The sequence below is a fragment of the Maylandia zebra genome, linkage group LG10 (genome assembly GCF_041146795.1).
Source record: "Maylandia zebra isolate NMK-2024a linkage group LG10, Mzebra_GT3a, whole genome shotgun sequence".
Classification (NCBI taxonomy): Eukaryota; Metazoa; Chordata; class Actinopteri; order Cichliformes; family Cichlidae; genus Maylandia; species Maylandia zebra.
The window spans coordinates 15,128,258-15,143,142 of NC_135176.1; the positions used below are offsets into that span (position 1 = coordinate 15,128,258).

Sequence of the window (14,885 nt, forward strand, 5' to 3'; positions counted from 1 at the left end):
CACTGTTGCTGATGCCATGCATATATATGCTAAGAATATGGCAGATTTATTGTTGTTTTGTTTGTTTGACAGCTTGGAACCGTTTCTCTATGGCCTTCATGCACTCTTCAAGGGAGACTTCCGCATCACATCTCCTCGTGACGAGTGGGTGTTTGCGGATATGGACCTGCTGAATCGGGTCGTAGCACCAGGAGTGCGGATGTCACTCAAACTGCACCAGGTACCAGAGAAGAAAACTAGTGCTGGAGTGCCAATATTTACTCTTTTTTTTTTGATACTGAAGTGAGACTGTTTGTATAATCTGTGTTTCTTTCAGGATCACTTTACATCTCCAGATGAGTACGAGGATCCTATGGTCCTGTTTGACGCCATCACTGCAAATGAGGAAAAGATGTTGATATCACACGAGGGTGACCCCGTGTGGCGAAGCGCTATTCTAGCAAACATGCCTTCACTCCTAGCACTGCGCCACATCATGGATGACGGCAGTGACGAGTACAAGATCATCATGCTTAACAAGAGATTCCTCAGCTTCAGAGTTATCAAGGTCGCAGCTTGTTACGTTTAGCACTTCTTCTTTTTTTGTCTTGTTGTCTCTGACTCATCACATGCCTGGATTGTCAGATCCTCATCTCTCTTTTTTCTGCCCTCCATAGGTGAACAGAGAGTGTGTGCGTGGGTTGTGGGCGGGGCAGCAGCAGGAGCTGGTTTTCCTGCGCAACCGTAACCCCGAACGAGGAAGCATTCAAAATGCCAAACAAGCGCTGAGGAATATGATTAACTCCTCGTGCGACCAGCCCATCGGCTACCCCATTTACGTGTCCCCCCTCACAACCTCTTATGCTGGGGAACACAGCCAGCTCCGCTCTGTGTGGGGAGGACCAGTCAGCCCACACAACATTTACACCTGGCTCATCAGCAGCTGGGACAGGTGCAAATTCTTTGCTTAAATAAATGTACACATGAGCTTTAAGAGAGAGTAAACATAACTGTAACATATGTCTCCCTGCAGGTTACAGAAAGGGTGCGGGGCTGGCTGCAACAGCGGGGGGAACATAGAAGACTCAGACTGTGGAGGCGGCTCCACCTCCATCTCCACCAACCCAGCTGTTCACACCACCCAGAGTACACCAGCCTCCAGCCTTCCACAGCCACACATCACCACTGTCCAGCCCTCGATGGGTAAGAACCGAAACAGAAATGGAGGTGTTTTTGTTAGCTTGTTATGGTCACATGAAGATGAAATGTATTGCAAGTATTTTATTTTTAGGAGTTAAAAGTGCTTTTTTTTTCTTACACTTCAGGCACAGACAACCCTGTTGGTCCAACCCAGAGCTGGCATCACCACCCTCAGCCTCTCCCATTAGCTCTGCTCAGCCAGTCAGAGGGCAGAATGGAGGCAGGACTTCTCTCATCCCTACAGCGTACATCCTCCATCCAGGGTCTCCTGGGCCAGCAGCTGTCCAGCTCCCAGCTCTCCTTCAGCAGCTCAGTGGCTCCTCCACCTCTGCCAGGCCCGGAGCGCTTCTGCCCAGCAAGTCTCCTGGAGAGCTCGGGGCACAGAACGGGCCAGCGGGCTGGCCTTGGCCCGGGCAGCGGACTACACTATGAGAGCCACTTTAGCAAGTGGAGTTTTTCAGGGAGGAAGGGCTTTAATGGACCAGCTTCAACGGAGGGGGAAGGAGCACCATTACAGACCATACGCACACAGGTAAGGAGACTGTCCATAGTTGTTCAGTTCTTTAAAAAGATCCAGAAATACAGATACTCACGCTCAGTCAGTACACTCTGATGCATAAATCACCTGACTCTTTCTCTATTAATCAAACAAATCCAGCAAATTCAATTTCAATTTTATTTCTATAGCACATTTAAAAGTCACAGGTACAACAAAGTGCTTCACAGACGAGCCATACTTGCAGGTTTACAGCAAAAGAAAACAATCAACAACAAAAATACAGTTATAGGATGGTACTATTGCAACAAGCATGAACCGGGAAGAAATTAAGCTAAGTAGTTTGAAAGGCAAGCTTAAACAAATGGGTTTTTAACCGTGATTTGAAAGATTGAATAGTTTCCGACGCACGGACATCAACCGGCAGGCTGTTCCACAGTTTTGGTGCAGCAAAAGCAAAGGCACGATCCCCCTTCGTCTTTAGTCGAGACATTGGTTGCATTAGGAGCCCCTGATTAGAGGATCTGAGTGCCCTTGTAGGGATATATAAATTAAGAAGGTCAATCAAATAACTGGGTGCCAAGTTATTTAAGATTTTAAAAGTGTATAGAAGAATTTTAAAAACAATACGGTACTTGACAGGAAGCCAATGGAGGTTAGCTAGAATAGGAGTGATATGATCCTGTCTTCTAGTGCCGCTTAAAAGGCGTGCTGCGGCATTCTGGACTAATTGTAGGCGTTGGATGAGGGAGAGTTGGAGGCCTAAGTAAAGAGAATTACAATAGTCCAGTCTAGAGGTTATGAAAGCATGAATGAGCCTTTCAAGGTCCTTGTGTCGTAGGTAAGGCATTGCCTTCGAAATTTGGCGTAGTTGGTAGAAGCTGGTTTTTACCACTGCAGCCACTTGCTTATCTAATTTGAGGGAACTGTCCAGCACTACTCCCAGATTTCTGACAGTAGACGATAGATGGCTGGCATAAGAACCTAAGGTCCCCGATAGCTGTTTCAACGGCATATGGCTACCAAAGACGATAATTTCTGTTTTGTTTTCATTGAGGGTAAGCGAGTTATGAAATAGCCAGTCTCTGACATCACACAGGCAGTTAAGCAACGGCAATAGCGGGGATTGGAGATCCAAATCCAGAGGGAAATAGACTTGGATATCATCCGCATAGCAGTGGAAAGAGATATTGTGATTTCTGAAAATTTTTCCCAGGGGTAGCAGATAGATATAGCCCTCCTGTTGTTAGTAAATCCACTCAGACCATTCTGTTTTATCAGATCAGTGTTTTTTGTAGAGTTGCTTACAACTGAGTATTCGCAATATGCTAAAGTAAATAATCAGGCACATGGACAAAATGGAAAAGAGGAGCTTAAGAAGAATATGCTGTGTTTCTATGGTTACTGCTTCCTAGATTTGAGTCTTGCTTATGTTAACCCCCAAAAATTGTTCCTTAAAATATTTTAATGTCTCTTCAAACCCACTCAGGGCATTTTTTTAGAGTGTTTGGGGATATTTTAACAGACCAAATGTCTGAGGAGTTCTGAGACAACAGAACTGATAGATTGATCAGTAATGAAGTAAATCTTTAGTTATATTTCTGCCTACATGATGTCTTTACAGTAGACGGTAAGCAGACAGCAGACGATAGTCACACCTACTGAGATATTGCATTAAGCTCATTTGAACAGATGCACATATGCAGTGAGTGGCTTGTTGTTGTTCAGTAATTCAAACAGGAAGTGGTTTATAAATATGGCATGCTTTCTCAGATCATGATCCAGATTGCTCAGTGGGACGTCCTTTTTGTACCTGTGCCTGTGCGAATGACTTGATTTGCTTTTGTTTGGACCTCGATGATACAGATTTTGACAGCACGTTGAATCATTTTGTTTTGTTCAGCTGTGAATATGAAGCAGTGGGCTTTTCTTTGCCTGCCTTGTTGGTCGTGCTGTTGATAAACGCACTTAATCGTCTTCTTATTATCAATCTGTCTCTTTCAGCCTGCTCCTCCTGCATCCCTACAAGAGGCTGGTCTAACGCAAGATCCACTGGGAGCCACTCAGACGACAGATCCATCCCCGGACCCTCCCACTCCCAGAGAGGAATCCACAGAGCTGCCTTTACTTGATCACCTGCGCTGAGTCTGCACTATTGACAGTTTCTACAGTGAAAGCACACCGCAGTTGAATGTGGACCGGTCCAGTCCGGACTCATTCCAGCCTTTGGGACTCATTCCATGAACTGTTGTTGAACTAACTCAGCGCAGCCACAGTTTGGAAGTCCTCTGATGGCACTTTGAATCAAGCGTGGATCTGGGAATATACACATCACTCTTCTTGTTAGTCAAGAGAGAGCTAAACATAGCATGCTGAGCTGATGCACGTCAGACCATGAAATCATTTTAGCCAACCTGTTTATTCCAAAGTCAGCTTTCATCACAACTCGTAAGACCTGATGATGTACTCATTTTTAATTTTACATTTTTTTCTTTTCCTGACTGAGCACTCGCTGTCTCTACAGCCAACCATTTAGTTGTAAAAGTAATGACAGGCCAGACAGGCCAGTGCAAATTATAAGGGATATTTTGCTTGAGGATTGTTTATTTTTCTATACTGGAGACTAGAGGACAATCTCTAACTTGACGTCTGCAGCAGCATTAGGTTTTTTTCTGTTTGTTTGGGGGGCCTCATAATAAATCCAGAAAAAGAAAAAGGACCAGTACATTGCTGTACGTGCAACTAAAGGACGCGTGGAGACCACAATAAGCCTTGTTTTTGTTTTTCCCCCCACATGTAACCATCCTCGCCGGACAGTTGTGCATCAAACAATATTTCACATGACATATTGGCTAATTTCAGGAGCCTCCACTTCTTTTCCCCTGCACAAATACACATATTATATGAGGAAGAAGAAGAAAATAAAACAAGAAAACATTATTCTTGTACTCTGGCCCATTTTCCTGCAGAGGTGCCTGACTATATCAACAGTTCTGTCTTGGAGCAAGTTTCAGGGAACACCCCCACCCCCCCAAACAAAAAACAAACTCCCTTCCAGCCCAGCTGACATGTGGTGCTTTTACTGCTAGTTTACAGCGTATGTAGGCTTGGACATCGTGGAGTCCTGTATCTGACTAGCAACCTGGAGAACTTCAGACAGAGCTGGTTTCCATTAATCAGGATCAAACAGAGGACGAGTCAAATCTGTGAAAAATTGTGTTGATCACAAATTCACAAGCTGGGAGTGTAAGGAACTTTTTTTTTTTTAATCCTCTTTTTTTTTTTTTTTGCTTTGGTGAGTGGAATGTCTTCTATTTTTTGTTTTTTACTTGAATCTTCACGAATCCCTCGGTGTCAAATGTGCACTGAGTTTGTTTTCTTTGGATTACTGATCACTAATGTCCTCCCTGATCAGATCCAATCAGCTCATGGCTTTCTGAATAGCCGGGGTCCAGGCTGCTTTGTGAGGAGAGCTGTGTTTGCTAGGGATGCACTGATGTCTAAAATAACAGTTTGTCTGATACCCATATATATTTTTAGCTGCTTGTTTTTCTTTTGTTTTTTAAGTTACTTATCCTCCTTTTGCACCAGGGAAACAAAAGACGTCTTCATTATGAAACTATTTTAAGTCCTCCTCCTCCATCATGCTGTTGATGTGACACTACCGACAACCATTAGCCACTGGTTAACTGACCATGTGATTGGCTGATACATCAGTGTATCCCCAGTGTGCTCTTTGCCTGCAGTCTGGGCCTTTCTGTTACTATACTACTGCTTCTGCATCTCCTGCTACTACTACTATAATACCCACTACTACTGCTGTTTCTACAACAGTTAAATCCAGCGTTTTAGTTGGAAATAAACAAAAGCTGAATAAATACTGAAAGCAAAGGTGGAATATTTATTTGATAATGTCTTACAGATGTCTTTAACGGGGTTTGTCTATATGGTGTGTTGATATATTGAGTTGGAAATCTGCCTTCTGTCTACCCTCCCGCCCCCTCCCCTCAGTTTGTTTGGTGTCGTCACGTTTGCACCATCTCACCAACGGCTCTTTTTGGTTATTTTTAAGTGTGGAACATAACTGGAAGTGTTCCTGAAATCGCTTTAAGTTTGTTTCTTTTCCCACGCCTTTATTTTTATTTTTTTTTTACCACTGTGAAAAGCAGAAAACGGGAGAGTTTCATAAAACAAAAAATAAAAGAAAAACTTGCAGTTCTGTCAAAAAATTTTAGCCCCAGAAGTTTCCCCGGGTCCACTGGCTTTGTCCCCGACGGTTTCCGGCTCTTCGCACTGGGTGAAGAATTCTTAAACGACCTCGTGCCATAGCATGAATCGCCATATGCTGCTTTTTCCTCATAAATGATTTGTTTGGGTTTTGGGGGGTTTTTTTGTTTTTGTTTTTTTTCCCCTTCCCTGCTGGAAAGTTGGATGGAGGCCAGTGTTCTCAGGGTGTATACTGGGAAAGGAACTGACTGCTTCTGCAGGAAGACTTACAATAGATGCTCCCTTTTAGTCCCTCTTTTTAAGAGATGTTCTGCATGCTGTTAAAGGCAATTTTTTTTTTTCTGCGCAGTGTCCCCCCCCCCCTTCCCCATCTAGCCATTTTAAGCTTTTTAGAAGATAAAGCTCAGCAGCCTCCTCCCCCCCCCTCTCTTTCTTTTAATCTTTTGAGCAGCCCTTAGTTTTTTGGGGTTTTTTCTCCTTTTTTTTTCTCGAGTGGCTGTGAAGAAACAGGTAAAAGTGTGTCAGCTTCCATCTTAAACTGCATTAGAAACTCCCACAACTCAGGAAAAACAGAGACTTTTCTGATCAGTGCTGTTTTCTGTTTTTCTTTTTTCATTTATTTTACTTCTAAACGATGGGGAGCTCGACTTTTGTTCAGTTTTGCTTTTTTTTTGCCTTTTAGTTGGAGTCGGGGAAGCACAAGTTGACAGACAGATGTGAGTGTCCAAAAAAAGGGATTTCTTAATCTCTGACGTTCTGTACAGCATGTTTGTTATATAAATATATTTAAAATATAAATCTATTTTATTATTGGATTTTTTTTGGGGGGGGGGGTCTTTTTACATCAAAGACACTATGCTGATGTTTAGGGGAGGGACTCTCGTGTTTACCTGTAGAAAGACACCTGAGTGGAGAGAGGCGCCCTCTCCACATCAAGATGTGCAGTTTGGGAAGAATTGGTTCATACTTCTTTTGCACAAAAATGTATCATACACCATCCCACTTTGTTATAGTTTTGTTATTTTTAGTTACTTTTGGAGGGGCGGGGTCTTTTATTTAAGAACTTTAAGTCGATGTTAAATGTTCTGTACAGTTTCTTTTTTTTATGTGATTTTTTTTTCCCCCTCCTATTTAAATTAAAGGTTTTTGTCTTTGTTTGCAAATTAACTGCTGTGTGATTTTTATTTTCTGGCATTTGTCCTGTTGGTCTGTTTTTTGCTGTTGTTTTTGTCTGGAGGATTTTCAATCTTTGTCCTAGCAGCTTAAAGCCTTGTGCTACAGTAAAAACAGCACCACTGAGCGGGCACTCGGGTTTAATTAAACTGTACGCTCACCTGTCCACTTCATCGGGTAATCTGTTTAACTTCTCGTTAACACAAATGTCTCCAAGGAAAAATGGATTTGGTGTAAACAACATGATAGCATCATGTTCAGCATGGTGGTGGAGGGGTGTGGGGGATATTTTCTTGCACACTTGGTACCAATTAAGCATTGCTGCGGAGCGTGCTCATCCCTTTTTGACCACAGTGCTTCCAGCACTATGGCACTGTACTCAAACAGCTGCCACAGTCACCAGATCTCAATCCAGTGGCGCACCTTTGGCATGTGGTGAAACAGGAGATTCACATCGTAGATATGCAGCCAACAAATCTGCTGGAATTATGTGCTGATGTAATGTCACCATCAACCAAAATCTCTGAGGAATGTTTCCAGCACCTTCTGATTTGAGGCAGCACTGAAGGTAAAAGGATCCCAACCCAATACTAGTGAGGCATACCTAATAAAGTGGCCAGTGTGTGGCTGCTGAAAATATTCAAAAGCCAAAAAAATGCTCTAAAAGCAGTGTCACTGTCCTCTTACACTGAACAGTTCAACCTCGCGTCCAAGGAAAATGCTTGGTTTTCTCAAGAGATTTACAAGGAGGAGTTGGATTGAAAACCCAATGACATTTCCCACTGGCAACCTAAATTTATCGACTCTGATAATGTGCATAAATGTTCTCGCCTGATGCTTTCAGGGAAATGTAGGTATTTGTTTTATTGAGAAGTTAGATGATTCCACTCTTGTTCGCGAGGTCCATGTGAAGCAGAAGCCAGGTAAGAGCTTAGCTCAGAATTATGACCAAAAACAGGGAAAACTTACATGAAAGATGGTGACTTGACTTTGAGTGCAGTTTTTTGTCTTTGGTTAAAGCTGAGGGGATCATTGATGGTTACCTTTAAAAGCTGGTTTGGAGGAAATGAGCATAAATGAGACGCATTGCTATCACACCTTTCAGAACATTTATTCCACTTTTATTTCAAAGTTTCTGATGCTTTACAGCTGTGGAGTAACATTCAGGGAACACTGGTCTGGGCTGCAGACATCTTTTACATGGATACATTAAAAAGTCCCGAAAGTCTTTGAGAAATCAAACAAAAGAGCGTTTCATCAGGGACGGCGTGTACCGTATCTCGTTATAAAACTCATCCTTGTCTCCTCTCCCCTTCCTCAACCTCCCATCCTGCCCTGTGTGATGGAGCCACAGAACGAGCACCAGCAAAGCCAGCAACAGCAGGCACATAGACAAGGTCAGCAGCACACCCTGCAGTACACCAGAGGGACTGTCTGGGGCTGGGCAGAAATACAAGAACGTTTTATCACAGGGCATAAAAACTCTGGCAGAGGGTTATGGGTGAACAAAGAGGATCTTACTGCTGTAGATGGATAAGTTGATGTAGCAGTTCTCTGTTCCCAGGGTGTTAGTGGCGGAACATCGGTACAGGCCGGAGGTCTGAGAGGACACGTTGACAATTTGAACAGAGCCCGATAGTTCACCTTAGAGAGAGGAAGACGAGTATGACGGTGAGTGCGCTGTCTTGCAAATCTCATGCTTAATATATATTAAACTTCCAGCATTATATAATGGCTAAAAAATTAGAAAGGAACACTTTTTAATCAGAATATAGCAGTTAAACTTTCTGGGATATAGATGTGGTGAGTTAAGTATCAGAGGGGGTTGTTAATCGGTTTCAGCTGCTTTGCTGTTAATGACAATAACAACAGGGGCATTGAAGGCCAACAATAAGACAACCACCAAGACAGGAATGGTTTTACATGGTGGAGGACTCTGCCATTTTTGTCCTTCTCATTTTTTCTGACTGTTTTCAGTAGTGGTTGGTGGTGTCAGACAAGCTGGGGTGAGTATTAGGTGTTTCTAGGTATTCCTTTAATTATTTTTAAGTGGAGTATTAAGCTTATTTCCAGGAATATGTATTTTTAAGCTTGAACTCTTTGCATTATTCATGTTTCAAAACAATCCTTATTGATCCTATAAATGGCTTTATTTCATCCACCATCTGAAGAGGACAAACTGAGCTTCCCTCTCTTTGAGGATCTCCGCACTACTTCAAAGAAACCTTCTCCTGATTGGGTGCCCATCAGAAGCAAAAGATCTGACAAGCTGGTGGGTTGGGGCCACTATACCGAGTACCTGTGGCTGCGAGGTAGTCATATTTATCATATCCTCCTAAGAGTAGAAAAAACTGTCAAAAAACAATAATTTAGAGCATTTAGGATCACCTGCACATGTGTGAACGCTAATATCTAAAGCGTGTGTCATGTATGAGTATTTAACCTGAGAGAAAATAAGCAAGAACACATCAGTGCTCTTTTTAAAGAGCATTTGACTACTTTATGTTATTAAATTCACTTTAATTCGGTTTATATAACACCTGTTTACAACAAAGGTTATCTCAAGGAAGTTTACATTTAAAGAAAAAACCCTACAGTATTGGGGAGAGAAGCCCAGCAGTCTAATGGGTAAGAAGAGCTCCCTATTAATAGGAAGAGACCTCCAGCAGAACCAGGCTCAGGGAGGAGAAGCCATCTGCTCCAACCAGTGAGGGAGTGAGTGAAAGTGAGCATTTGGAAACCACCAGACAGCAAACAGGACAAAACACAAAGCAGGAGTTAATGATATGCATTAGTGGGAGAATAACCTTCATGATGATGACATTTCTTTCCACTCAAGTGTTTATATAGAAAAGCTTTTTTTCTTTTTTTCTTTTTAAATCAAAGATCTTTGATAAAAGCTCTTTTGTACCACATCTGGTAAAACTCGTGTTTTAGCCACAGGTCTCATGCTGAGTGACATAATTATTTCTGTGGGGAAAAACTGAAATAAAAAGCTTATCCCATACACTGGAGACTAAAGTTAAAGTTATATTTGCTAATGATGCTCCAATTCAGTCCATCCTTTCTTTAAATAGTCAATTTTGTTTTTCTAAGAAGTGCAATACTAAATTTCTCTTCCATTTAAACAGTCCTAAATACACTTTCATTTTAAAACACTTATGACTTTAATACGCCTTCCTTTTTTTTCTATAGCAGACCCATGTGTGCGTGTTTTTGCCTTAAGTGAAAAAGCCACCAAGTGGTTAAATACTTTTTAATAGGCACTAAATCTGCTTGTCATAGCCGGAAGCCTTATTGCGCTATAATGGAGTCAATTATAATATCCATCATATTTCACTTGCACTATTAAATTCAAACATTTATTGTGCGTCATTTTAGGGTCATTTAGTTGACTCTTTTTGGACTTTAAGATCTAAATAACGATCTGCACACAAGATTATTTAGATTCAGCTCAAGGGGTGCTTTAAGTTTAATACATATCTGTGTGTGTGTGTGTAACTGACTCTCCATGTTGATGGGAAGGGAGATTTCATCTGGATTCAGTTTATCCCAGCGGATCTCTGGAGTGGGGATGCCCTCTGCCACCAAGCAGGACAGCCTGACACTTCCTCCCATATTGATGTCTCCATCCCACTGGCACACAGGCAGCGAAGGCGGCACTATAGATGACCCACAGATGAATTTCTTAAAAGATGTGATACAAACCGAGACGACACACATTTGAACTTTTAAGCCGGTGGCTTTTAGAAGCAAAGCTGAAAGATGGTCTGTAAAAATTTAACTATCTGGTAAACCGCTGACTCAATAACATTTAAACTCTCTTGTATAAATGGATTTATCAATGTATGCCTCTGGGATAGCATTTCAAATTTCACATTATCTGTGCTTTTTATCTGTATTACAGCTAAAGTTAATGGTGTGTATTTTGGGGGGTTGTGGTCAACTGTGTTGTCATATCAACATGTGACAACACAGTTTAAAATAGTCTTGTTTTATTGTTACAACAAGTAATGTTGCTGTAACAACAGAACATGCTCGTGCTTCATTATGCTCTGCCTGGCTCTGCTCTGCAGAAGCTTATTTCTGCCACTGAAAAAAAAATGTTGCTATTTATAGGTCAGAATTTCAGGTTATTGTCTCAAAGGTTTGAGTTATCTTAAAAATTTGACTTAGAAGTTTGAGCAAATTAAGGCTCATAACTCAAAAATTTGAGATGAGCTGAAATTTTGACTTCCAAGAACAAAAGTGCTTCTAAGCATATGCTTCACCTCTATTCAGATTATGCGTCCTTTGTCCCAAAAGCATGGGAACTGCTGGATTTACTTTAGACAAACCTTTTATCACATTACACTCACGTTATAGCAGCTCTCCCAAATCAGTTTTAACCTTCAGGGATTGTGCAATTCTCTGTCAAAATTATGAGATCTGATAAGGTTTCAAAATATTTTTCCTTTATTGGATGCACTCTGCTTCAACCAAAGCACTGAACAACATTATGTCTTTATCAGCCGATTCACACCAGAGACAAACTCGGTTTATCAACTAAGATAGCAGAATTCACCCTAAGAGCTGTGTGAATGTGTGTTGCCAAATATTATAGAAATCTTCCCAGCAGGTTGTTCATTGGAGGAAAAGTCACAGAGCCACCAAAGTCATTAGGAAACCTCCCCTCGGCCGCATGATTGTATCTAGAAAATTGTGTGAGTCTGAACTAAAAAACAGACTCACCAGCAGCACCACGATTGCTGTCGGCAGGGCTACAAATGTTTTAATTAACCTAACCTGTTTGGCTCCTCGGTATTTGCTTTACAAATAAATCCACAGCAGTTTTGGCAGATTTGGTTTGGAAAACAACAAATATCATAGTCAGAATCACAGAGAAAAAAAAAAGACAAATGGATCACCAATTCCTGCTTTGGTAAATGGTCATAATGTGTGAGTGCTTCTGCCAGCTGCTCAACTCTCAATAACTTACCCAGAACACTGAGCACCAGCTCTCCGATGCCGGGATCTGTAATCTCCGGTGGGTTGTTAACCATGCAGCGGTAAATACCAGCATCTGAGACCCGTGTGTCGTTTAGCATGATATCTGCACTCAAAGGAAGACCTGCACAAGGAGCACATGAAATAATGTTTTTGTCTGTCTTCAGTATCAAGTTTCATCTATGAAAAGAGGATCATCTTACATTTTACCTGTGAAACCCACCCTGCCAATGAGGGAGGGGTCTTCAATCACCTGCCCGTGATCGTACACAATCACCTGGAAATCAATTAAAACAAGGATGTCAAAGTCCATTTACATTGTGGGCCACAAACACTTTGATCTTAAGTGTAAAGATGTTTAGCTACACGTTTAATCCTGGGGATATATAAGAAAATAACTGCAGTTTTAATGGTACGCCTCAGTTTTTCTACCCAATAAAGAAATGCTGCTGCAGTAAGTGAAAAAAAAAAATCAGTCAGATCGATGTTTTAGGTTTAAATTGTAGAAAATGGGCAGAAAAAGTTCTGGAAGCTCATTTCACAGTTTGTCCTGTAACAATGAAACAAAGTTTTTGTTAATTCACAGAAAATGTCCTTTTTTCAAATTTGGATTTGGTGTGTGTGTGTGGTGCAGTATGAATGGTCACTGGGAAGACCTTTGCCAGAAGGAAAAGCTGTAAAACTTATTCCCTGTTTCACATTTTCCAAAGCCGTCCAGGGGGCCAGATTGGAGTGTTTACCGGGCCACTTCTGGCCCCTGTGCCTTACGTTTGAAATAAACTGATTTAAAACAAACGTTACTCGAACACAACAGGATATGTAGAGAATATAAATGGACTGGAACTTATATAGCACCTTTCTACCTGAACACTCAAAAGGCTTTATACAACATGCCTCATTCTCAAGTGCTTTCTATGTAACGCACTACAGGGTTGTTCTTTGTGTGTGAAGACATTTCTCTTCAGTATCTTGCCCACGGATACTTTGGCATGCAGACGGGAGCAGCCAGGGAACCTAACCGCCAAGCCTCTAATTAGCAGATCGCCTGCTCCACCCCATGAGCTACAGCCATGCTAAAATATGCAATTGCAAGGCATCACCCTGACAGATGTATTGCCACACCTGTATCGGGGCCTCTGGACTGGAGAAGGGAGTCAGCGTCCAGATGATGTTGAGTCTGGAGAGGTGGTTGGAGGCGGAGGTGTAGAAGGAGCAGGGCAGGACGACAAAATCCCCTCGAGCCACCTCCAGACTGGATTCTCTCATGGTTACCCTGAGCGCAGCTAGGAGGGGGGAAAAGATTCAAATGAGACGAGCATTACCTATGACATCACACAGGTATTTCTTCTTGTTTTATCGTCACCCATCTGCTGTTTTTCTGCTGACGTGCAGACAGCACCAGGCCTCACTCTCCCCTTCATTACTGCAATAATGAACCTCCTCCCTCCTCCTCTCTGCCATCCCCGGGCCCTTTTGTGTGCGTGGGAATTGAGCGAGCACAGTCGTCGTTAATTAAACTTGACAGCTCTGAGGTTGAGCCAGATCCGTCACAGGACGAGAAGAACAACAGGCCACTTCACTAGGATGTGTTTGGTCATTTCTCTTGTTGTTTTTACGTAGATCACAAGTTCTGAAAATGCTGGCTTCAAGAGAGACTTTCATTAAGACTCAAAATGTCAAACATACTGTATTGTATTAATATTAAAAGGTCACGCTTTAGAGGCAGTTGATTAATAACGGCACTAACATGAATAAAGCCCCTGTAGCTCGTACTAAATAAATATCATCTCATTTGATGAATTTGTGCATGTGTATACAGCGAACAGTCCACGCATGCATCAAGAGGTCGCCCACAGTCTTACATTTCTGTCTGGAAAAGCTTAAATGCTTCTTTCTAAATACTCATAAGGTTTTAGGTTATTCATGTCACGTCTCCTTTTACACTAGAGAAGGAACCTTCTGCCTTAGCAATATCCGTGCAAAGAATCACAGAGTCGCAGCAAACATTCGTGAAACTTTGCAAATCCTTCAAACACTCGAAGCTGCTGCAGTGTACTAAAGCAGCAATAATTCAATCTTTTCTTAAGACAGGCCTACTCACTGTTCTCCTGAGCGGTGAAACACACACACAAGGTCCAGAACATCCATCTCCCTGTAGCACCCATAGCTGTTAGGGAAGACAGAGAGGCAGTCATCTCATCCCTACGGTCTCCAAGCTGGTGGCCCAAAAAACCCAGGCATGCATGATTAATGTATCGAGTGCTGCGATCAACCCCTCCCTGTTATTTTCACTCTCTGTCTCTGTCCCGTTGTCAGCTGGGAGAATTTTCTCTAATTAGGTTGTCAGGTAAGCGAGTGCACAAGGAATTTTTCTGCTCCTATTAGCTGTTCCTACAGTGGTACCTACAGCGTGAGCTTGTAGTCTAATTAGTTAGTGTAGCGTGACGAAAACTGCAGCTGCAGAAGCTACAACGTGCATGTATTCAGCAAGAGGTAAGCAACATGGTGCGGCCATGGGAGTGTCAAACCTTCATGGTTGTTTTCCAAATTCAGGAGCATCTTATGTTTCATCTTTGCAGAGGTGAAACAATCTGTGCACCAGGTATAGTAAACTAACTGAACATATTCTTAAAATGGATTCATTTGTCACCAAATAATGCTCATTTATGTTCATAATCCATACAGCTTCTTCCATCTATGCAATCCGGGGTCTCTGAGGGGGCCGGAGCTGATTTCAGTCAAAATACAGAGACCTGTCCAGGGTGAACCCATCCTGGTCAAGTTAGAATCACCAATTGACCTAAACGCACGCATGTATTTGGTA

At 42.1% G+C, this 14,885-nt stretch overlaps 2 protein-coding genes across 4 annotated transcripts in view; one reads left to right on the plus strand and one right to left on the minus strand.

The window, feature by feature from the left end:
* The window catches only part of LOC101482564 (pecanex 3), a 33,091-nt gene extending 26,022 nt beyond the window's left edge, over positions 1-7,069 (plus strand). For all 3 annotated transcript variants that reach the window (XM_004564053.4, XM_004564054.4, XM_012922679.4), the window contains exons 31-36: positions 73-220; positions 317-547; positions 657-931; positions 1,013-1,182; positions 1,305-1,711; positions 3,680-7,069. In XM_004564053.4, coding sequence (XP_004564110.3) covers positions 73-220; positions 317-547; positions 657-931; positions 1,013-1,182; positions 1,305-1,711; positions 3,680-3,820 — 1,372 coding nt within the window. In that variant the 3' untranslated portion in view covers positions 3,821-7,069. The remainder of the gene's footprint in view (positions 1-72; positions 221-316; positions 548-656; positions 932-1,012; positions 1,183-1,304; positions 1,712-3,679) is intronic.
* Positions 7,070-8,169: 1,100 nt separating this feature from the next.
* On the minus strand, positions 8,170-14,300 carry zgc:165604 (immunoglobulin superfamily member 11). The gene is made up of 7 exons (XM_004564056.3): positions 14,163-14,300; positions 13,184-13,344; positions 12,272-12,338; positions 12,054-12,185; positions 10,582-10,737; positions 8,597-8,719; positions 8,170-8,515 (listed from the first exon to the last, which is right to left on the minus strand). The coding sequence occupies exons 1-7, from the start codon at positions 14,254-14,256 to the stop codon at positions 8,313-8,315; spliced, it is 936 nt and encodes a 311-aa protein (XP_004564113.1). The 5' UTR covers positions 14,257-14,300; the 3' UTR covers positions 8,170-8,312.
* Positions 14,301-14,885: the final 585 nt, after the last annotated feature.

Coding starts and splice junctions, on each gene's coding strand:
- zgc:165604 (XM_004564056.3), bottom strand. CDS start 14,256: ATGACTGCCTCTCTGTCTTCCCTAACAGCTATGGGTGCTACAGGGAGA. Junction 13,345..14,162: donor TTTCACCGCTCAGGAGAACA/GTGAGTAGGCCT, acceptor CCCCCCTCCTAG/CTGCGCTCAGGGTAACCATG. Junction 8,720..10,581: donor CCTTCCCATCAACATGGAGA/GTCAGTTACACA, acceptor CCTCTCTCTAAG/GTGAACTATCGGGCTCTGTT.